Source organism: Corvus hawaiiensis, chromosome 4, assembly GCF_020740725.1.
Source record: "Corvus hawaiiensis isolate bCorHaw1 chromosome 4, bCorHaw1.pri.cur, whole genome shotgun sequence".
Lineage (NCBI taxonomy): Eukaryota > Metazoa > Chordata > Aves > Passeriformes > Corvidae > Corvus > Corvus hawaiiensis.
This window is the reverse complement of record NC_063216.1, coordinates 49,748,648-49,774,229: the sequence shown is the minus strand read 5'-3', so window position 1 is coordinate 49,774,229 and position 25,582 is coordinate 49,748,648. Positions and strand designations below refer to the sequence as shown.

Here is a 25,582-nt window from a genome sequence, read left to right as displayed (position 1 = left end):
TTGGTTTCTTTTTTTAATCAAACACTTGGAAAGTCACCTTAAAAGAAAATGGAGAAAATTGCAGAACCTGAGTTGATCAATCTTAAACAACAAATCAGAAACTGCAGAAGCAGACAGGACCATGCATTACAAAAAAGCAAAAAAGCAATTTATAAAAGAATCATTGAAAGAGAACCTGCAATATGGTTTTTAAGTTCAAAAACCAGTTTAGAAACATTATTTGCTAATGGCAAAACTTTATTTCTCAAGGCCATATATTTCAAAAATCTTTAAAAATCATGTGACACATTTAATGGAAGTTCTATACTTATTTCACTGCACACCAAAATGAAGATGGGAACAGGCCAGGTACAATAGTATTACAGAGGCAAAGAAATAAAAATTATTTTTGCTTAGAAATTTTAATGATTAACCAACCTGAAATTGCATAAACATCTTGTAGAAAGACCAAATGCACTGGTTTCAATGATGACTTCTAAAGCTTTATTATCTGATATATCTAAATTCCATTTTGCACTGTTCAGGACTTATGCTCAACAGTGTTAAAATTCATAAATCTGTGTTCTGGGAACCAAATGAAGTTTTAAATACTCTATTTATATTGACTAAACTATCTCTGGAATGAGATCTTTCTAGATAGAGAAAAAATTTTAACTCCAGAATTTGCTATTGCTCCATGGTAATAACAACAGTAACCGTAAGTGCATATGAATGTCTCATTAAGTAGTTCTTTTGCCAGAGACAACTTAAAATGGCAAAAATTACATGATGATGCAACTGATTTACTTAAGCATGTTTGCGTGTGCAAATACATAATATAATACACACAAATATATATATATACAAATATATATATACAAATACATACATACAAATATATATATAAATAGATATATACAAATATATATATACATACATACCTATATATAGGCACATACAGTAAAGGTGAAGAACTTTATTTTATTTTGGTTAATTTTGAAATACTATAGAATATTCCATATTGCTTGCTGGGGAAAAACTTTACTTCAGGAGGGTACCTAGGGTGAAGTACTGCACCCTACGAGGTGAGACTGATGGCATAAACTGATCAGGACCCACTAGATGCTGTAATGTATCTCAATGCAATGACAGCTGGGGATCTGTCTTACTAAATTTGTTATCTGTGCAGAGATTCTTGCTGAACTTAGTAAAATTTAACATGCTGACCACAAGGTGTGGCAGCTGCCTCCTCATTAGCACTTTGCAATGTAAGTCCCCGTCCTTCCTACTGTCTATTTTGTGATTAAAAATAAATGTATCGCATTTCCCACATGCATACTGCAAGCTTTCCCAGTATTTTCCTTGTATATGCAAATTCTTCAAAGGTCTAAGAAAAAAAATAAATAATCATAATCCAATCCAATAGCAAATAGGAATGATGACTGAGTTGCATCACTTACTTAGGGATAAAAATGTTATGCTGGCAGTTTTCCTGAACCATCATTACCAACACTGGAAAATAAGAGCTGAGATCATGTTTAAGGTGCAGAAATGCATAAAACTTCCCAAAAATATAAATAAGATACATTCGTGCAATTGTAATCTTGTAACATGATGCAACAGCTATTCACTGCTGAGTGAAGAACTTGTGAACCAGGATGAAATTAAAATAATTTAAATAAAGAGAATGTATTAGGTAATTTTCCCTTTTGATCCCTCTGCATTCAGGAATTGAAATTACTTTGGCCTTCTGTCTCCTTCCCATTGATTTGGTACAGAACTACAGAACCATGGTGACCAGCTGACCATCTGACGTGGCAGTGAAAACAAATACGAGTTACTTGAATTATCAATGCCAACATACTTAAATGCCCACTTACAGTTGATCTTGACTACAAGGGGTTTTTTCCCCCACCTACAGTTCATGTACGAGACAAAAATTAGTAGCAATTACATGTGTAATATGGAAGACTTATTCCATTAAGATCATTGAGAAATGACAGATGGTTAATTTCTTTAAGACTTCACATTAACTCATTTAAACTCTAATTGGCAGTTAATTTAAGTCTCAGTATATGCACACTATTTTTAAAGAGCAAATGCTGTAAATTTATTGAACTATTTGCTGGAAGGTGTCCAAAGAAGGGCATTGAAACTGCTGAAGGGACCAGAGAACAAGTCTTATGAGGAGTATCTGAGGGAATTGGAATTGTTTAGCCTGGAGAAAAGGAGGCCTGGGGAGGACCTTCTTTACAATTACCTGACAGGAGGTTGTAGACAGGTGAGGCCTCAGTCTCATCTCCAAAGTAACAGGCAATAGGAGAAGAGAAACTGACCTCAAGTTGTACCATGGGAGGTTTAGATTAGATATTAGGAAAATATTCCTCACTGTAAGGGCTGTCAAGCACTGGAACAGGCTGCCCAGTGAAGTGTTTGAGTAACCATCCCTGGAGGTATTTAAAAGACATGCATGTATATGTGGCATGTAGGGACATAGTTCAGTGGTGGACTTGGCAGTGCTGGGTTGGACTTGATGATCTTAAAGGTCTTTTCCAACCTAAAGGAGTCTATGATTTTATATTTTCCATGTATTTATGTTAAAATTTTTGATTGATATTCCTGAATTTATTTTTTCTATAGCTATTTCTTAATTTAAAAGCAAACAGAACCTGTGTTTTAATTACTCATAGAGTTACCATAACACTGTTTATTCTGAGTTAATGCTCAAGTCATTAATCATTAATGACCACCAGCATCTGTCTTCAGTTCAAAGCTGGGGACACCAAAAGCCAGGTCTACAAGAGTTTGTTCCCTGCTAGTCCTGTTACTTGATTAATTTTTATCTTCATCCACTCCCATATATCCATGCTGTTCTTGGTCCTCATTTTCTAATTCTTTCTTCAGTGCAGTCATAAATGACAATTTCTGTAAAGCAGCTGCTTGCTCCCTCCCCCAGCAGGATCAGGGAGAGAATCAGAAGGGCAAAAGCCCAAAACTCATGGTTTGAGATAAAGACAGTTTAATAGGGAAAGCAAAGGCTACACACACAAGCAGAGCAAAACAAAGAATTAATTCACTGCTTTGCAATGCCAAGCAGGTGTTCAGCCAGCTCCAGGAGAGCAGGGGCCCATCACATGTAGTGGTTACTGGAGAAGTCAAACTCCATCACTCCAAATGTCCCCCTCCCTCCTCCTTCCCCCACCGTATATACAGAGCATGATGTCACATGGTCTGGAATCTCCCTTTGGTCAGTTTGGGTCACCTGTCCAGGCTGTGGCTCCTCCCAACCTCCCAGGCACCCCCAGTCTCCTCCCCAGTGTGTCAGTAAGAAAGCAGGACGGCCATGGCTCTGTGTAAGCCCTGCTCAGCAAGAACAGAAACATCTCTGTATTATCAACCCTGTGTTCAGCACAAATCCAAAACACAGCCACTTACTAGCACTGTGAAGACAATTAACTCGGCCGCAGCCAAACCCAGCACACCTATGTTCAGAACTTTCCTACTTTTTTCTTTTAATTATGTAGAAAATAAAAATAGCTCTGGCATGTGCATATTCTATTCTCAAGGTCTGTTTTAGAGATCATCCTGCTTTCTGAGATGCTGTTTCTGTTGGCAATAGCTTAGTCCATTGTTGTTCTTCAGGGAGAACAGCTGCCATTAACTCATCCAGATCTCTTTTCTCTCTTCCAGCTATTAGCTTATATACTTATTCTGTATTTGGTCTTAATATAATAAAAAAGGAAAAATAATGCAACTGTAAGGAAACCTTAGGAAGAAAATCCACTTGGGGATACATCCAAAATCCAGTGTTCCTTTTCACATCCATATGAAAAAACAAAGCTCCAGAACTGCATCCTAGTTATACTACTAGGAAGACATAAAAGGGAATCTATATTACTGGTGATTACTGATGTAGGATTAAAAGTAACTGAAAAAACAAGCAGTCACTCTCCTCACATCTGCCTGTGAGGCCAGGAGGGTTCTGGAGAAAGCTCCAAGTTGGCTGCAGCTCTGACAAGACTCAAAACAGATGCAGACTGAGCTGAACTTTTGGAACTGGTGTAATTTGTTTCACAAAAGAAACAAATCATGACACTGTATGTGATGATGAAATCCATCCCTAAAATACCTCACATTTCCAATCATGACTTTTTTTTTTTCTTTCTAGGAGAGCCAAAACTCTTAATGTGTGCATGCTCTTTACTAAGGCAGGTAACGCAAGAAAGATACTGGGACCAAAAGTATGTAGAGGAATACTGCATGTTTATATGCAAATATAACTTCCAAAAATATAAGACATTCTAATTCTAGTTAATGCTAGTTTTTCAAAAACTTACTCTAAAAAGATCTTCCTCTACAGCTCTTCATCAAATCATTTAAACTTTGTTAAACTAAGATTCATTATCCTCAAAATGTGTTTTGTAATTTCTGATTTCATGGAATAATACATATTTTTACAAAATAACTCCTCTCATGGAGGCTTCTATTGCAACATTAACCAGTGTTAATTCATGCAACATCCTGTGAATTTTTATACTTTTCAACCAGTTAGGCAGAGTAAATATATTGAAGAATATTTTGCCTGACAGCTGAAGTTAAAAAAGCTTTAATTTATCTCCCCTTTCTGTCACGTCTGCCATTTTCTATACTCCCTCTTGAATAGAAAAGTTTAAGGGAAGGATTTTCTAAACCATTTAGCAGAGACCTAACTGTTTTTCCTGAAGGAACATCTGTAACTCCCACCAATTTCAATGGCAGGACTGTAGCATAAATGCAAAATTACTTTGAAAATCCCACCTTAGATTTCAGTCTAGACCTTGACAAGGACTCATCACCCACTTATTTTTTGCCTTAATTCAAACTGATCTCTTAATATCTTTTACCAGGGACACTTTAAAATGAGGTTTCTTTCTTTTAAAAGGTATTTCATTGTGTACACTTTCTAGACTTTCTCCACAGAGTCATCTGGTTTTTTATCTCTTTTTTTTTTTTTAATCTAGCCAGATGCACTATTTATTCCTAGGTAAATCTTACTTAATTCCAACTTTTATTGTATACAAAGCCTCCCAGACACTTACAATAAACTGATGCTTTCAAAATCTTCTATTATGTTGTCAAAAGTGATAGTGATAGCAAATTCTGCATCTTTAGTGGTGCTCCCTACTTCACTGCTAGTAGAATAGCCAGACTAGAGCTGCAAATATGTTTTCCTCAGCCAACTGAAAAATGTTTATTTTAGTTCTTCTCCTAATTCCAACCCTTTTTATTTACCGTTTCCTTACTAAAAGGCTCCATGTTATAACAAGTCTGCCACCAGCAACAGATACCCATTGGGTGTTTGGCCTCCCTCCCATGCATATTTCTGTTACACAAATAAAAGCTGTGAAGTAACCTGACTGCTGTTGAGGCTGGTAACTTGCTGCCTGTTCTCATATTGCACTAGTAACAACTTAGAGATTACCCACATGACCAAAAGGCTCCCTAAAAACACCTCTGAAGACTTTCTCAGCACAAAGTTAACAGAAGGTGGATAAGCACAACATGATAGAAGAAAGATGTCTCAGCAACCAAAACTGCCAGAGAACAGTAATGTTCTCAAAGCTCTCTGGAAACAGCTGGTGCTGCTTCTGTTCTTTTTGGAATAGCATTGTGACCAGGGTTTGTCAACACATTTCAGGGGCTCCTGGAAAATCAGTTACAACGTTACAGCACCATTATCAAAGTCAGCACTTGTCTGGCAAAGAAAATGAGAGGCACCACAGTGGTGGATGAAATGCTGCTGTTGCTTTGATCCTGCTCTTGTCTGCAGGAATCTGGAGCAACTTACCTAACCATAAATGTTAGGAAACAAATGAGGTTTTTTTCCTGTTTTCTCATGCAGCAGAGAGATTTCTTAATGCATGAAGTAGTTCCTCTCATTTCCCTGGCAGTGCTGTGACTCAGACCCTCAGATCACTCACTGTGTATTACGGACAGCACTATTTTTGACAAGACAAGATGCTTGAGCTCTCTAGGGGGAGGAGGCCTTCTTTAAGTGTTGCTCACCTGATTTCAAAGAGGGTTCTCTACTCGAAAACGGGGACAAAGTTATACTTCAGTGGTGGTAAGGCAAAGCAATATTGCTGCTTTTCCCTTTGGCCAGCCTTGGTGCCATCTCCAGTGACACACCCAATTTTCCCCAGCATTCATCCTCCCTGATAGTTTACAAAGGCACACCAAAACAGCACAGCAAGCATATCCTTCACGAACACTGCATGTCAGCTGCCTTCCTTGGACACAAAAGCACCTGGGGAGAATAGTACAGCCAGTCCTCACTGCTGTGCAGTATCAGGGAAGAGCTAACACACACAGCTGGCTTGGAAAGCCATGAAGTGCTCCTGGCTTCTGCAGTTCAGATAGAGCCCTTGATGCCAGGAGATAACCTGCAGAGCTGTCTGAACTGATTCTAACAAAAAACTGCACAGCACAGTAAAGGAGGTGCAACAAAATGCGCTTCTACCTTCCTTCCCCCACCCCTGTAATGATATGAAACTTGACACTGGCTAACTTGTTTCATGGGTACATTTTCCAGACCACATCATGTTTTTGTTGCCATAGTTCAGTTGCTAGTGTCTATCAAGCTTACAAATAATTATTTCTGTACTTACATATATCAAAGAATCATTAAGGTTGGAATACTTTTAAGATATTTATGTGTATTTTATATTGATAAATAAGTATTTGCATAAGCACACTTCAGCAAACTCTACATATCTGAAAAATTCTGCCATCAAATTTGCTGTGTTGTTTAAGAGCACCATGAATTGTTCTAAAAAGCAGAACCACAGATATGAAGTCTACAGTATTGTTCAGGTCTCAAAAACTCAAAATATGAATTTATAATCAATGAAGTTAAGAAGAAAGTAAACTTTGACCAGATATTCAATTTTGCTACTATTACTGTCAGCCCAGAATGACTTCACCTCTGTAATCTTACTTCCTTCACAAGTGTGCTCTTTGGAAAAGTTAGGATTTAAGCAGAAATGCTGTGAACAACTCCAGAGGACTTCAAACTAAGATGAAGCCCACCCTATGGACGGTGTACTAACATAAACCCAGGGTATTCAAAACAGACTGGAATATCTGTTCAGACTACCACCACCACCAAATTTTATTTACCTCTCAGGCATTAAAATGACGCAGACAGAATTTAAGTCCATCCAGTTTCACCTTCTGAAGGGTTAGGAACAAGGTAACAAATTTTTCTAAGTATTTTCACACTCCAAAATTTTAAAAACACTGAAACAAATGAAAACAGATACTCTTGATGAATCCTCCCCTTTCTAGAAATCAATCTTATCTTGAATAGGACTGGCCATTTATCTCTGCTTTGAACAGTGTGAAACCTTTAGCTTTGTTTCTTTAAATGCACTGTCATTAGAAGACTCTACTACAGGTTTCCAAATCCTAAACATCAAAGTTAACGCTGTGTGACAGCTGGTATGTTCCAAGCTCATCACATTTACTCATCTGTAACAGGGTAAATGACACAATTAACTGCTGTAATTACTGTTGCTGACAATATATTTTTCCTGGTGATTGGTCTGTGTGACTCAGAGCTGCTTATCTTTTGTCAGTCCAGTCCAAATCTCCATTTCCATGTGACTTGGACATTAAATTACAAAGTATTTACAAATTAGTTCCAATATCTGCCAAGACAGATATTTAGGATAGTATAAATTTATCTTTTATTGCATGATTAAGCAGTCTACCACTCTAATATTATTTTGCATTAGAAAATAACTATTCACGATTAAATTCTGTGCCCCATTCAAATTAAATGCACCTTTACTAGTATATTGGGAGACACACTCAGGTGAATATAATGAAGGAATAAAATGCAAATAAATAAGGACATTGATATTTTAAAAAACTGCTCATTCCTAAAGCAAAACATGAATAATTAAAAAGAAAGGTTAAAACATTAAGATACTTAATTCTAATTGCCTTCATGTGACAATTGTAAAGAACAGCTACAGACAACAACAGTGACTTTTGATTCTGAGCAGTGTGAGTTACGGGCTAATCAAGCTAGCTCACTGCATGTGTTTTCCATGGAATACCTTTGACTTTTAAAATATGAAATAGATACAATTCCTTGCACCATTTCTCCAAAGAACACATTTCAGAGGATGTGAAAAGACTGCAGCATATAACGACAGAAAGAAGCAGATACAGTCTTTTTGAGATTATTTGGAAGCTTGTCAGAATGAAAAAATACTCCTACAAAAACTCCTACAAACCATTTAGTTAGAGCAGCTTCCCATTTTATTGCTAAGCTTGTTGACAGAGCTCTTGGTGCTTGATAGAAACATCAAGATTTTCAAAGGTTTTTTTGTTATTTGTTGCGGAGTGAAGGGGAACATCAATTTTTGCACAACTGACTATATGAACTGTAAAGGGGATGGTTTCAAGGTAGTAAATTGATTACCATTCCTGAAATAATTTAGATTTTCTGTTTTCTAGTTCAGTCTTGAAGATGCCACAAACCCACTAGCATTTTCTTATTAAAAAAAAAAAAAAGACAAGACAGAACAGTTCTGTGAGTTCTGTGTATTGAGAATGTCCTCGGGAAAAATATCCAGTATCTTTTATAGACACAGTACTTTCAAAAATATTACCTTACAAAATGCAACTTCACTAACAAAAGTGAAATTTCACCCAAACCCCTTAGGATTATATTGTACAGCAGCATGACCTAGACAGCAATGTTTCTCTTTGTATCAATGTGACTTTTCAAATTACTGATGATGATTTCACCAGTCTTCCTTGGGGCATTAGCAGATCACAACCCTAAGGATGGGTTCCAACATATTCTCTCAGTAGGTAGTATTTGTTCCTTGTCGTTGATCCACTGTCTTTGACTGCTGTTGAGAGGTCTTGCCAAAGACTCTATCACCTTTATTCATTTAGATGAGCTGGCAAACACTGACAGAGCAAATTCAGGAACTGAAACTAGTTTTAGAAAAAATTAGAAGGGCAGCAGAAGTGAGAGTTTAACTTGCACGCTATGCATTCGTGCATGACCAGCCACAGCCTGACTGCAGAACCATCAGCACATTTCAGTGTGAATCAGAAGTTACATGCAAAACTAAAAATATAAGCCTTTATTTGGGACTGCACATAGGAACACAGACACTGGGTGAGTCAGTGAAGTGGATAAGTCCAATATGTTTACTTCGTGCATTTCAAGGTAGATTTCAGCATAATTCTATGTGCAAAGAAGGACTAGGAAGGATGCAACTCCTGCTGTGGTCAAGGGGTATGTATCACAAGAAATCAGTTTGATATGGTGAAGTATAAGGTTTTGTAAGTCGATAATCATCAGTCCAAAAGACTGACAAAAGATAGCAATATTGATAGAGAGTTATTGCAGAGACAAACTGTCAAAGAAGATGACATACTAAATTATAATGACTGACAGTATAAAACATGAGTTAAGGAAACAGTCTTCCATTTAGCATAAAGCAGATTAATCTCTTATAAACATTTAATGAAAAAACAAAGGACACTTCTAAGTTGTTTCAGGAGTCAATGATTGTAAGATATGCCATGTGGCATGCAGTAGGAATCCAATTGCAAAGAATTAAAGGTTTCCATGCCCACAGATTGTCTGAGCAGAAATAATTCAGAAATTCCTATCTATCCAAACAGGACTCTTCCATATTCATTCAAAGAAAAAACTTGCAACTATAATATTAATAGAAAAGGCTTCTGAAGCCCTGGACAATATTAAAAAATATTATGTCTCTCCTTACCAGTCGTGGAATTTAGCTTTCTTACCCTCTGTCTTTTCTTAAAACTGTGTTATCTTAGATTAGAAATATTTTCCAACAGTAGAATGCCAAAAGACAGACATGATACCCATATACTGCCAGCAGTATCCACTACCCTTAAACCCCAGCTAATTGGTATCATGGCTACAGATATCTTATTTTACTGTGAACGTGTAGAAAACCACTGACTTCAATGCAGCATAATCACATAACCTTAAATAACTCCACTGTTCCTTTTTTTAAAAACTGTCTTGCTTCATACAGTAGCTCCAGTCTCTCACTGACCTTGGCTGGAGTCCCTCTGAGAACAGGCAACACTCTCCCAGCATGAGGCAATCACCAGCTGGCTCAGACATGATAGATCTGAGCCATCCAACTTCCCTCACTTCTGGCTCGCTCAGTGAGACAGCAGCAGATTCCCATCTCCTGAGCCAGAAAGATCCTTATGACTTCAAACAAACTGTCCTCAAGGCTGCCTACTGTGTTTCCTGATCTTTACAGGCTATCTGTCATAGCCTCTGATCATCCACAGAAGGACAGGCCAGGGGAGGTCCAGCTGTGAAGAGATGTCATGTTGCAACGAATCAATACCAGCCATCCCCTTGTTACCATCATCGTAATCCTTACAGACCACCCCTAACACTGCATATCAGGATGAATATATGAAGCTTCAACCAGACCACAGCCTATGTATTCTTCAGTCTCTTGGACTTCAACTCTTCGCAGGAAAAACAGCAGATCTTTGGTTGCTGGTAATCCTGGGTGCAGTGCAGCCCCAGATTTAAGTACCTAATATTTATGTGTGTGTTTCTGGGCAGGATTCCACAGCGTAAACACATGCCTAGCTAACAGGTCACATCCAGCATGACACCTCATGGATATCCAAGACATCAGTAAAGGCTGTAATGCAAGGCTCTACAGGAAGACTGTAATAGCAGTTGGAGTGCAAGTAAGACATATCACGGCATCTAAAAAGTTGCTAGAACTATAACTGGGCAACCAGATCTGGCTATAGACATCTAAGTTCCCCTTTTCAGACAGTGTTACCTACAGAACTGAGGAAGTGCAAAATAGGTACCTAATATGGGATTGATCCGGCCACAGGCAACACAGACAAACACTTGGAAAGAGCTAACTTACTCTGTATCCAGCAGAACTCAAAAAGCACAAGCCCTATAAACTCTTGAGTGGAATCTGCTAATCCTATCATGACGATTGCCTCGAACCTGTAAATAGACAACTCAGTTGGGTCCAGCTGAATCCTTGACCTCTGCTGATCACAACGTGGGCTTAGACAAAGAGATTGGGGTGTCTTAATTGCAAACTGAATTCCACCTCCTGTGCCAATGTCAGTAAAATTCTGACATACAAAGTCAATGTAATTACCTTAGGAATTAATAATTCATGTATAATTTGTTAGATTTTCTATTTTTACAATAAACTGTTAATTTTGCTATACCCCTACAATTCTGCTTTCCAATCAGATTGTACTGACACAGCACATAACTGCACTGTGGAAGCTGGCAAGGGATGCTGGCTGATTGAAAGCTGCAGAGGACTTCAGAACACCAAGAAACAGGAGGTACACTGGATGTCTGTCATAATGCTGCGATATAAATATCAAGCAATGTTAATGCTTGGAAATATTGCAATTTCAAATTTTTTACATAAAAAAAAAGGTTTCACTCTTTTCTGAGTTAGTTGTAAACTGAGTATATTCTCAAGTTGATATCTAGAACTCCATTAATATATTTAAAAATTCCTCATTGCACAAAAGAATGCAAAATATATTCCTTGTAGAACAAAATAATCAATTCTGATGTCTCCTTCTGCAGACAGAAACATTTTAAACACAATACCAAAATTATAGAAATGCAAAATAGAGCCTGATAATACCTTTTACCAACCTTTGTTCCGAAGGCCAATAGCAAATCCAGTTCTATAATGCATTAATAGATATATAGATAAACACAAACAAGCACACACACGTATACCAAATATATCTATATTTGGTTAAAGAATAATTTCCATTAAAAAATTAAGCATTTAATACTGAAAATCATACATTCACATCTTGATGTCAAGGGAACACATTTTCTGTTTAACAACTCAAATCATGTTCTACCAAGGACCCTTTAAAAATGCTTTGGATTTTGATCAGCTGAGAAATCCATCCTGCTATAATTGCATAGCCAGATGAACAGTTGTCATGAACTGGGTCAGTAACCAAGGAGAAAATGGGACCTAAAAAGTATCCTCTAAGAAAAAAAAAGTTCTCATTCCAAGCTGAAACAGACTCCAAACTAAGTTGCCAAGGATAACCTGACTGAATCCAAATAAAGCATAATTGAGTTCAGTTGTATAAGATACAGCAGCTATATAAAAATTACTTGTGTTGTTATCTTAGTAATGTGGTTGCATAGCAACAAGCTCAGTCTGAGCGATCACTCCTTTATTAGCTTTGTGAATTATCGTACAGCTAGAAAGTGGATATGGGAGAGAATTTATCCTGAAAGAAGATTGAGAGCTTCATGTAGGCTGACGTACTATAAAGCAGAATAGAAACTGGGCCAAGTAATAGAAACCAGAATCAAACAGGCTTTGAGTTAAAAATCCTCCATGCACACAAGCCGACTTCTACAGTGCTTATTACTAATAGCAACCCTGGCAGGATAGCTGGACACCATCGCCCCTGCGGAGTTTGCACTGCTCTGTGGGATAATGCATGTACACGTTACTTCTAATGTAACTGGGGTAGGGGTGGGGGTGTAACCAAAATTGGAGATGGAGAGGCAGACAGTTCATCTTGCCCACATCATTATGTTCTCCAGTGAGACTGGAGAACTGTTTTGCTGACTAAAACATTTCCTTACTCAAGCTGTGGTATGTCACTACATACAGTGATGTGACAACCAGCCCCTGTCAGTACGCTTGTTTATTGCTCTGTCCCTTGCACCATACTGAGCAATATTCTGCTGTTATTTAAGCACAGCCAATGAACTCAGCTGCTCTATAAGCTGCAGAACTTGAGGAAAACTTGAATGTTGCTGAATTCATCAAAAGTAAGTCAAGGGAAATAAACAGGAAGAAATTAGGGTTTTTTATTGTTACCATGTCTCACATTATGGCATTTTCATGTAGCCAGGCTGGGACACTATAAGCCTATGACTCCCCTGAGGTCATATTCTATTTTTTTAACTTCTTTGCAGCAGTGGAGGGTAAAGGGCATACAGCAGCGCTGAATAAAGTTGCATCTTGAGGCCACATTTAGTCACTTATTAAAATGTGGCCTCATTTACCAATGTACTAAGCACTATCAGTTCTTATTACCTTCAGGACAACTTGTGGATACACTTGTGCATCTGAAAAAGCAGGCAAATTTTATACTTCAATTAACTGAGGACAAGCATGCAGCTTTAAACAGAAGATGGATGACTTCATTCAACTCTGGATTACATCACTCTTACAGTAGCTTTTGTCCATGGAAACTCAGACAACTACACTACTCTTAGAAGAGGTTAGTGTTGATGCTAAAACACAGCCCACATGCCTCACATGTAAGCTAGATTTTATTTATCCTTTTAAATACAGAAAGGTATTCTTCTTCAGTTCTCAGAACTCATTTGTGGGATCTGAAATGTTCAGTTGGAAAAAAAAAATAACTAGTAATACATGATACTGGAAAATACCCACACGGCACAGCTAGCTGAAATCCTACCAATGTACACTGTACAAAACCATTTGCCACCCCACATCAGAACCCAGAAATGTACTTTTCCTGAACATGTGAATTGGTCTGCGTTCTAGGGAATAAAGATGGATTTTACCTTCAGCATTCTCACAAGAAATTCAACAAAACTTTTTCTCAAATATCCCTGCCCTTAAACATTACTTCTACTGCACAGTATAGAAAAAAGTACGAGATTTCTCAGACTGTTGATGTCCCAAGCAATTGACAGATTTATAAGTCAAAAATAAACCAATGAAATCTGAACAGGAGCCCACAGGCAGATGCACTTTTATGAACTTGAGTTTCTAGATGCCAAGAGGAATCATTCATCCAAAGTGTGTCAGAGTACTATGTTAATAAAAAACCCCATGTGACAGGGACTGTAGTTCCCTTCAAAAATAAATGTAGCTTGCAAGAAACAGAGGATAACAACTGGGAAAAAAGCTAAAGTCTTGATAATCTGGGGATCTGAATTACAAATTGTATGAGCTGTAATTCCAACAAAATTACAGGTCCTTATAACTGGCATTTTAAAGTCCTTCCAGATACCAGACTTCTGGTTCCCAAAGTGGAGGCATCTGTGCTTGGGGGATAAGGATGGGATGCACTTGCACTTTCTCGTAAGCATCCTCAGAGGATTTCTATTGTAAACAAAGCATTCATGAAGGAAAAGGAGACAAGACCTAAACTTTGGCTACACACTATATGAAAAAAAGGAGCAAAATGCTAAACCAAAAGCTATCTTTCTCAAGCAGGGACATGACTAGTGGCATTAGCTGAAATCCAAGCAGATATGTAGGTTGTTTATAAGTCACAGATAGGTAGAAGAATAGAGCCAAACAGGAGAGCTTAGGAAAGACACAGTTTTGACTGCTATGGGCAAAGCAAATGTAAAATAAATCCCAATGATGTAGCCAGTTGGAAAACATTAATGGCTGCATAGGAAAAAAAGGCACAAAGATGGACAAAAGAGTATCAGATGCATGAGGGCTGAATGGGCTAAGTGTGCCAATCAGTTCTCTATGCATTATATTGAGGTAAATTTTTTCAGTCATCCCACAATATCATTAGAGAGTAAAGAATATGGGTCAGACGTGAAAGACTTATGTCAAAAGGTATTGGCCATGCATCTGCAGGCTGGCACTTTCCCCTACATTTTCCTCTTACTATTGAAACCTCCCCAGTAATTATTAATTAGTATTACTGTTTCCATAATTCCTACTTTTTTGCACATTCATCATCATTATGCAACTAAATGTGTAGTTTTCTCCTTAAATCTTTTCCATATGTCAAATCAATCTCCCCAGACTCTTAATTGTTTTAATGTTGATACTGGAATTCCTTCCAATTTGCAACAGATTTGTGATTTAATTTGATTTGCAAAATATGCAGAGCTGCCAGTATTCCCAAAAATTAACATTTCAGGTGTCACTCAACTTGCTACCACCATGTTTCTTGGTAATTTATGTGAAAACTATTATTAGACTTCAGTTTACTGTGAGAGGCTATCACAGATAAAAATTAAATGATGCTGAATGCATTGACACCATATTCAGAAACATGTTGTTAGGAAAATCTCTGAGACTCACAAAGACACATAGGCTGAGGCAGAGGAGGAGGGAGGTCTAGCAAGGTCCAGATAGATACAGCTAGTTAATGCCTGGTGGATTCAACATATTCCTCATTGCTCTGAGTAAGTTTTTCCATATGGCCAAGTCAAAAAGACCAAAGCCGTGGGCTTTGAGCAACCTGATCTAGTGGAAAGTGTCCCTTCCCATGGCAGGGGGGTGGAACTAGATGGTAGTCAAAGTCTCTTCCAACCCAGACCATTCTATGATTCCATGATTCTAAAGAACTACTTCATCCCTTCTGTCTATTTTGATTCTGAAGAACAAACCCTCCAAATGTTCCCAACATAGTGATGGGATATTACATAAAAATCCTTCACCATTTTCTTCAGAAGTCAGAAAATAAATCCTGGAGCACAAACGTGATGGTACTGGGCCATAAAGCCCAATAACATCCTCACAGATTTATAATCTCCACTTGGTTTGCCACCTCCTTTGGCTTCTAAGTTACTATTTTCTAAAAGCAGTAGCAAAAAATCAGCATGACTTGGCTAAAGTGAAAATGAAAATAAAAGACAAAATAATCTGGAATAGATTGATAAAAACAGTTATGAAAATGTTACATGGTCTTCAGACACTTGAAACATGTATGTGAGAGCCCAGTTCCACGTGTGGCAGTGGTCCCACACAGCTCAGATGGACATCGTTGCTAATGCAGCCAGAGCATGCTTGGAAGAAGTAGTCAACAACTTGCAACATGCCTGGTATGCTTTTAATAATTAATCAGTTAAGAATCCACATGTATTTTCTGCCCAAGTACAGCACAATTCACCAGTCTCACTGGTGTCCGGGTACAAAGTTGTAAATTACTCACTTCTCTCAAAAAAACCCCAAAACCAAATCCTAATAAACCATAAAACACAAACAGAAAAAAACCCCAAGAAATATGTAATACATTACATTTCATAAACCCCAGGCGACAGCAGGTACAAACATTAATTCAAAGATTCTGGCTTATATACTAATACTTCATATGTCCTTCAGTCATTTATCATCTTGCCCAGAGCACAGGCACAGGGAGAGTCAACTGAATACACTGTCCTAGGGTACTCCTGGAGAGCACCAACACCTGCCTCACCAGTACCACTAAATGTGAAACATGAAACAGCCCCTGGGGAGGAAGTCTCTGGGACGGTAACATAAGCTGCTTTACCTCCCCTACATCATCTCAGTGACGCCAAACCACAGGAAAGGCAGGGCACACCACCAGCACTTCCATCAGAGCCACTTCCCCTTTTTATGCCAAATGGAAAGCAAAAAAATAAATAAAAGGTGGCCCGTGATTTTGCACAGAAACAGAGCCTTGAAAGTCATCTGGGGCTCAGAAAAAAAATGGCTTCTCCAGATAAAGGAATACACCTTCCTCTGCCTTAATACAATCTAAGGAGGATGCACTAAATCTCACAGGGTCTTGTATCTTTTGTTCCATTCTTGTTGGGTTACTCAGGTGAGTGGTCCCTATGCAGAAAACTGAAGACAATTGTTGAGACTAAATACGATTAACCATTCACTGTGGCTAGTATGAGCTCTTTACTGTTAGAGCCAAGTGTGAAGAAGAGAGCTCTCATCTCTCATTTCCTAACTTCTCCCATAATAAATGGTGGAGGAAAAGACATCCACTATGGTGTTCAGAGAAATGCTACCAGCTGTGAATTACACAGCAGCCTGAAAGACTGGAGGTGACATTTGGTCCTTCCTTGTTTCCTGAAGGAAAACTTCCTTTTTTCCAGCCAAGAAAACAGCCTGTGCATTTCTGTAATCCCATGCAAAGTAAAGACACAAATGTTATTATGTCAGAAAATAACTTATTACCGCAGGCCTGGTTCCTACGGTATATCACCGTGTCCCGCAGCCATAGGGAGGAGGAGAGAAGATCCAGCAGGCAGGAATTGTGCAGCAAGATTGATTTATTTAATTATTTTACAAACTCTTTCATAGATTTTTTTTTTTCATAGTCTAATTGGACAAAGGATCAGCCACCCCTTGGGGGTGATTGGCTAAAATCCTAAAACATCCATTGTCAAAATATTTTTCTACTATATCATAAACAAGACTTTTCAAGGTTGCAGGTGGCTTGGTTGTTTACATTCCCTGCTACCTCTTCTGTGTGAGAGAAAAGTCTTTCACAGATGTAGAAAATAGCAAGAAAATCCTCGCTAGCAGCATTTTTGTATGTACAATAACTAAACATTCTGATTTGATCCCAGCTAACAGTGATGGTGCAGCAGCATACTTCTGCACATATAAAACCACCTCAGCAGAGACTAATGCCATTTTCTACCTTCCTTCCCCCAGCACATCATCATTACACTCCAGGTTCTGGAAAGCAAAGTAGAAGGGGCATGAGACAACATCATTGTAGAATATCAAAGCATGGTAGCCCAGGGCATATTTTTATGCCTTTAATTTGCAGTTTGTGCACCCATTTGGCATATGGGTGCAACTTAGAAGTCATCTCTCCTTCTCATAGCTATGATTGATTTCTGAACATAAAAATCAGTCATGAACAACAGATTTCTGTGTAAATATGGTTGTGACTAATGCAATCTAACCCTGAGAATCTTGGTTCCAATATGAATACAAATAACAGTATCTGAAATTGATGTCTTCATTACATCCTTTGTTGTGAAAATAAAAATGTAATTCAGATCTATTGTAAAACTTGCAATAAACATGCCAGGACAAAAGAAACTGGAGCTGTTTTGGAAGCAGCTATAGGCTGTCTAAATCAGTCTTTTGTGTGCACGACTCCGACAGAGATGGATAGCACAGATTTCTTTTCGAATGTCTTGTACAGGAGAAAAACTCTTCAATGTCACTGATTTTGTGTCTCTTTTCTATTTTGATCAATGACTGCTAAATTATATGTATGTTCATAGGATGGAACAATAAGGTATGTTAGTCTGCCAGCAAGTTGTGGACATCACTTACATCATAACCTGCCTAATCAAGGTTCACATATGATTTTTCAACATCTTCCTGGGCTTCAGCTATCCTGTGCAAACAATGACATATTTATGCCAAGCTACAGTACATTTTTTTCCTGGTTAGTAATATTCCCAAGGATGTGCCCCCATAGCTGCTTCTCCAGTTCAGAGTGTCAGGTATTTTATGCACAACTACAGTTTCAAAACTGGATTCGATTACACAGCATTACAAGAAATTGTGACCTGAAATATATTTTAAAAATTTAACACTTAGTAACACAAAGGGTCAATTGTTGCTTGTTTGCCCCATTCTTGTTATTCCTGAACTGGATTAAAAAACAGCCTCTTCTTCAGTTTCCTCGATATTTCAGCTGGCAAGTTAAACCCAGAATTGCCAACAAGGCAAACAGAAACTTGATAAGAACTTTAAACTCTGCAGAGGGGAAGAGAGGGCTGAATGACTACATTTTTGCAGACATTGACAAAATTCAAAGTGCACTGGACTCTACATGCGCACTGAGAGATTTGGACAACTGCATATTATACAACCCCACCAACATAGTCCTGGATACATATTAACTTAATTAGCCAGTGCCTCCACTGGAGGTGCTCACACAATAGTTGTGGAAACACAAAAAATAACACATTTATTTGTGACATATATACTTAATGATGTTAGGTTGCCATTCATTGAAATTCTATCATCCAGCGGGGACTGTGTCCTCATGGTTGCCTGTCAGTATCCAAAATTCACTAAAATGTAACTCCAGAAAAACTCTGTATCTCATAACAGCATGCTTCAGCAAGTATGAATAATGCAATGTGTGGAATCTCAAGAACTACCTTTATTACATTTACAGGCATTCAATGCCCCTGCAAAGTTGGTGATGTTTTACCATTTGCAAAGTTCAATCAGAACAGCAAGTTAACGGAAGCCAAGTGGAAAAAGTATCACACGGATTTAGATACAGTCAGCCCTAAAATAATCCCAATATTCACACTCAGGAGGTAGTGAAACAATTTCTTTACTCAGCTGAGAGTGTGGAAAACGTAAGAGAATCATCAGAAACATAGAGGTTGCTTCAGAAAGGACCTGCTGTGGGCAGTCTTTATAACTTGGGCCTTCAAGAAGTGGGCTCACTGCAGTAAAACAGTGCTTGCCAATGTATGAGAGGAATGACAAGTACAGATAAGACAAAGCATTCACAAAAATCACATGGTATGTGATTTGAAATCCATGTCCCTGAGTGTTGTGCATGTTTGGCCAAGGAAATCATCCAGTTTATGAAGCTGTTTCTGTACCAAGACATATCATTGATGCTAAAAATGCCAAGACACAATGGACAGAACAAAATTAGAAATGAACTTCACAGTGCTGCCTCCACATTCTGAATACTCTCATCCATTTATAGCCAATTTCTATTAGATAATTCAAGAAAGCTTTACTGAAAAAATATAGCCTTTTATAGAGAGAGCTAATTTGTTACCCTGTGCACACAAAATAGTGATACTGTTTTGTTCACTGAGAAAACATGCCACATCATTGATTCATTTTTTCTTTATCTATGTTGTAGGAAAACACACAGGAACACTTAAGAGTCAGCCTGGCTCTGACTCTGATACCAAAGGCTGTTTTAAATGTCCAGAGTTCATTCCATAACCCTAAATTACCTTGCAATAAAAGAAGAGCAGAAGACAGAAAGTCAGCATGAACCAAACACGTCCACTGGCAGTAGAGCAAAAAGGGAAGATACAGATATAAGACTGACCATCATGTTGTCCAGTGGTTCGAGGCAAGCAGAACTCCTGCCCTCTGAACTCAGTATTCACCTGGGAAACCTGACTGAGGATGGAGAGCTCCAAATGAGGACACAGCCACTTTTAATATGTAGCAAATTTAACTCCATCCAAAGTTTGCAGAAGAGTCACTATGCTCCAAGAGAAGCTGTACTGGTATGGAACATGGAAACCAAGTGAAACAACACTATTTCTGCTTGCTTATTTTCCTCTTCAGTCTCCTCTTTTTAATCAGCACCCAAGACCGTGCATACCCATGAGACAACCCAGCCTACCTCACAATTTCAGGCAAACAGTATGACCTACATATACTCTGTAAAATGCATTAGCTTTTCTGCACTGGATTTTGGTGTTTATTCTGTTTAACATTTCATTTAGATGCCTTGTGACTCAAATAAAGATTAACTTTAGAAGAATCATATCAGTACTCCTATACACCACCATTCTGTTGTTTCCCTCCAGAAATACAGAGCTCTTACCTGTACATGAATAATCATCAATGCGTATGTATCCTGTTTTGCAGACACACATAAAGGATCCTGGTGTATTTACACACATGGTGTTCTCACGACAGTAGTGCCGTCCTTCAGCACACTCATCAATATCTGTGAACAAGGCAAAGAGGAACACAAGTCAAATTCAGCAGTATTTTTTGTATCTCTCGCTACACTGCTGTTCACTTCCAGCAGTAGTGACTAAAGAGTTACACCGCATTTTGGAAAGCTTTTTGGCTTTCTGCTTTTAAAAAAAACTGCTTGAAATATTCAAACAAGAGAAGCACCCTGAGTTTCTGTGAACAGCTGTTAGTGGAGTTACAAAGAAGATTACATTGGCTTACGTCTTTCCTTTTGAAGCACCTCTAATGTTATTCCTACGATTTAAATAGGAACAGGAAAAAAAAAAAAAAAACAGGGTCCCAAACAACTGAGCAATGGCCTCAGCACTGCAATGGCATCCATCACTGCACCCTGTGCAGTCCTCTCAGTCATCAGGACACAAACACACAGCTATATGCACACTATCTACCTTTGATCTAACAGGAACTACTGTTTAGGAAGAAGCTTTAAGGAACATGGCAAGATCTGAAAGGACCCTGGAACTCAGTATAAATTTCTCTTAGAACTATCAAGTAGTCAATCAGATTTTTAATATATATAAACACATATATCTATATCTGCAAATATCTACATACATATGTATATATACCCACTGTACCTGTAAGAATCTCATTCATATAAAGATCTGCTCTGACAGAAAAAAATACAACTTGCTAAAATACTTGTTGGGCCAGAACACCCTTTGCAGTGTAAAGTCTCAGAGCAAACTCCCAATATAAATGACTGTAGCCACAAAATTCAAAACGAAATTTTAAAAATTGTTTTTTTACTCTCTTGGGCTTCAAAATTAGACATGTTTCTTTTAGCAGGTTATACTTCAATGGTAAGACAGAGAGAGCACTACAAATGACAAAAAAGCCTTCTGCATAGTATTATTATACTGCAAAGAAGAAAAGCTATGCTTATTTAGAAGTGCTCAGTAGCACACTGTTCCTGTAATACTAATGATAAAGACATCATTACTGAGATGCTCAGTACACCTATTTATATTGTCATGCAATGTGTCACTGAACCTTGCTACCAAAGTATGCTCAAAATCAAAAGGGCGGATTGTTGGCTTGGTTTTTTTCCTGCTCATCAGTTTTGACTTCCTCCTTGTTTTCAGTGATGTTTACAGCTGTCAGTGTTGAAAATAAAATCTCTGGATGGAAAACCATCTTGTTGCAGAGTCTAATGAGAGTTCAAGACAATAGACTGTATATATAAACTCAAACCAGGGTTGATTTCTTAATACTGAGATGCTAAATGTCAACTTTACTAACTCCTGTACTTTGCTCCTGCTTATCCCTCAATTCTTCTGATCTTCCCTGTGTCTTTAAATCAACAGGAATTTACCAACTGCACTCATTGACCGCTCTTTTTTTCCCCCCTTTTGCATTCTTAGAAGATAATTTGCCTTCCTGTACAAAACAGTGTGACACACTGAATATTAGTGATTCTGTAGTAAGTTTGGAAAAAAAAAATTTCCACAGTTCCTCTGCCCACTGGATTCTGCTGGAGAAGCTGGGCACAGTTGGCTACAAAACATGAAGGTGTCCACTGCAAAAGAATTTCATGACAGGTACTTTGGCTGGTTTATTTCCCTTTTCCTTGTAAAATCTGCAGGCATGAAAGAATCATAGGTCTATTAAGGCACTTGTTTGGAAAAGCTAATCTTGCAATTTTTATGTACATGCATACTTGCACAAATGAACGTGTATTTACAGTGAGCACATGAGCACACTAAGGTTCCAAACACATTTTGTGAACTTCATCTAAGAGCACCACAAAAAAAGTGAAGCTATCATAAGACTACCACAGCTGGTTTTGCACAGAGTGTGGAACAGGGCACAGATCTCCTGACTCACAGATGTTCTGCAGAAACACAAGTACGCAGTTCACAAAAGCCAGCAGTTACAACATATGCCTTAGCCTCTACAACAAATGATGCAACTTGTGTTTTTCATAATTCCAGTTCACAACTCCATATTAAATTAATTGTGTTGATTTGTATTTAAGTAACAACATCAGTCCTCGAGTAATTAGAGGCCTTATGTTCTCAGCATCAACAGACTGCCTAGAAGCCAGCTCTGGCGCCCTCAGAAAATTCTACTTAAAAATCCAAAGCCTCTGAAGAATTAAATAGAACTTTCTGAAAACTATACTAATGATTGCTTTGGCAGGTAAATAGCCACAGGAGACCCAAAATGTCAACAGTTTTTATTCTGCAGGGAAAAACTTGAAGTCAAAGCTCCTTTGATTCAAACCTTCTAATTTAGAAATGTTCTGAATAAAAGCTTTCATTTTGCCAACATACCACATATTGAGATTTTGAAAAATGTTTTATTTATAATCATCTTTTTTTCCCAAACCTTGCTTGTTCAACTGATACAAAAAAAAAAAAAAATTTAAAAAAAGAAAACCCAGCCCACAACTGTTCAGGTTAACTTTGTTCATTTGGACAAATCTAATGTATTGTTTTTTTCAAACTGATTTGCAGAGATATTATTCACATTCTTTAAATGATCACTGGAAATCAAAACTCCCACCCAACTCTCTGTTATTGCTACTATCACAAGATCTTGTTATATTGGCTCCTAAAGGCTCTCTACACCATGGACCCACAGCAGGTAAGAAGATGTTTTTACAAACAATTTGCAACTTTAATACTAAGTAAAGATAATTAATATAAAAAACGGTAAAGTAACAGTCAAATGACAACTAGTCACACAGAGATTGACCACACTAAAAGCCTGCAATTCCATTCCCATTTTGGCACTTCCCATGCAAACTTCAAATACATGAGGTTAAGGTATTACAGATCAAGGAGGACTGAACTAGGGCAGGTAATGAGCCCAACATCTGTTCTCTTTCAAAGGTACCAAAATAAAAGCCTTTTCATCCTTTTCACTGGTTGAAAACACTGGTGTAGCCTTTTATTCACCTGTCATGGTGTAAGCTCAGGTGGCAGCCAAGCTCCAGGCAGCCACTTGCTCACTCCCCAACCAGTGGGATCAGGGAAAGAATAAGAAGGATAAAAGGTAGAAAACTTGTGGATTGAAATAAAGACAGCTTAACAGGGAAAGCAAAGGCAGTAGACACAAGCAAAGCAAAACAAAGGACTGATTCACTGCTTTGCAATGCCAGGCAGGTGTTCAGCCAGCTCCAGGAGAGGAGGGGCCCATCACATGTAGTGGCTACTGGGGAAAACAAAACACCATCACTCCAAACATCCCTCCTTCATCCTTTTTCCCCCACTGTATCTACATGCACGATGTCACATGGTGTGGAATCTCCTTCTGGTCAGTTTGGGTCACCGGTCCAGGCTGTGGCTCCTCCCAACCTCCCAGGCACCCCCAGTCTCCTTGCAGAGTGCTAATACAAAAGGCAGGAAGGCCTTGGCTCTGTGTAAGCCCTGTTCAGCAATAACAAAAACATCTCTGTATTATCAACCCTCTGTTCAGCACAAATCCAAAACACAGGCCTGTACTAGCCACTGTGATAAAATTAACTCTACCCCAGCCAAAACAAGCATGTCACCTTTAGATATAAATGCACAACAGAAAACCTTATGCATTTCCATGTCTAAGAAATCCTACAACATTTATCTTGATTTCCTCCTGCCAAAAAGCCTAGTTAGCATATTAATGCATATTCAGGTCTTACTGTTCAGCCAGTAAGATGCTGAAGTCAGTTCAATAGGATGAATGCACCACTCCAATGGCTCTACACATTCAACAATAAAGACTTGTGTGCTTGAAGTCTGATGTGATACTGAGCCACCAGCTGTGATGTACCAACAACAGTGTAGTCATGGAGATCATCAACCTGCTCTGTTCCCAGTGGAACAGATAAAAGAGGCACCTCTGGGAAAACTGGTTAGTGCAAAAGTGTTCGGAATCTGCACTTCAGCGATTTATTTATACTTGCAAAAACATCAAAAGCAGAAAAAAAACCCAAACAAAATAAAAAAACCCACATGCCTTTCTTTATTCCCCCAAGCACTCAAACAAAATTTATGCAAAATATATAACCAAAGAAAAGTTTCCCTGTATCCCTTCCTCCTGTACCCTAATGAGTTTGCTGCCCTAGAGTCAAATTCCCAGTTATGTTTTACAATCCAATTAATAAGAAGAGAACTTGACCTGAAATCTATAAATCATTGTTGACCAAAGCCTCACAGTAACAAACAAAGCCTTTCCTTAGGCCTCCCTATACATCACTGCCTTTATCCACCACAAAAGCCTGCCAGAACAAATGAGTCTGGTACTAAGTCAGTAATTATGAACTGTTATGAGAAGAGGCTACTCCCAGAATTGAGGATCCTTTATGGATATTGTCCTGCCTCCAGCTACTTCCCTTAAAACTCAGTAGTGATTTCCCTGGCTACTGTATACCTCTCTAAGTGTGACCAGGGAAGTGCTAAAACTCTTGCAGGATTTTTGCAACAAATAACATTAATTATTATAATTAATAAAAATATATAAAAATTAATAAAAATTAATAAAAAATTAATAAAAAAAAAATATAAAAAATTAATAAAAAATAACTCAGGAAGAGAGGGAACAGGAACATGAAAAGCTTTATTTATAAAAGAAATTATTTCATAAACACATTAAAAATCACCCTAAATACAAGAGCAGAGTAGACAGACCTACAACTTAAAACAAAACAAATAAAAACCCCCATGGGTTTTATGTTAATAAAACAACATGTCTTCACAGCCTATAAATATCAAGCACCACATTTACCTGCTCAAGAGGCTAATGTTTTTCCACCTCTCACACACAACTTCATTAACACACCTCCACCCTGATCTGACGGCTCCGCTGTGAATCTTGGGCCTCACTGCTGAGAATCCCAAGGATGGATACCAGTAACAATGATCACAGCATACGGCTCTCAGGCCCTTAGCTTTATCACTACCAACCTGACTCACACAGAGAGACAAGCAGTGAAAGATTGAGACTCTCCTCTGGTCCCTGACCTAGAAAAAGGGCATCACAAAATCAGCAGATGCTACTCAGCAATTAAGGGACTGTGAAAATGAACAGTGACTGATCACAGCAATCAATACCATTAAAAAGGTAAATGAGGATTTAAAACCTTT

At 38.1% G+C, this 25,582-nt stretch overlaps 1 protein-coding gene across 2 annotated transcripts in view; it reads right to left on the bottom strand.

The window, feature by feature from the left end:
* Positions 1–25,582, bottom strand: part of NELL2 (neural EGFL like 2) — a 140,258-nt gene that overhangs the window by 43,639 nt on the left and 71,037 nt on the right. For both annotated transcript variants that reach the window (XM_048301087.1, XM_048301088.1), the window contains exon 13: positions 20,356–20,481. In XM_048301087.1, the coding sequence (XP_048157044.1) occupies positions 20,356–20,481 (126 nt within the window). The remainder of the gene's footprint in view (positions 1–20,355; positions 20,482–25,582) is intronic.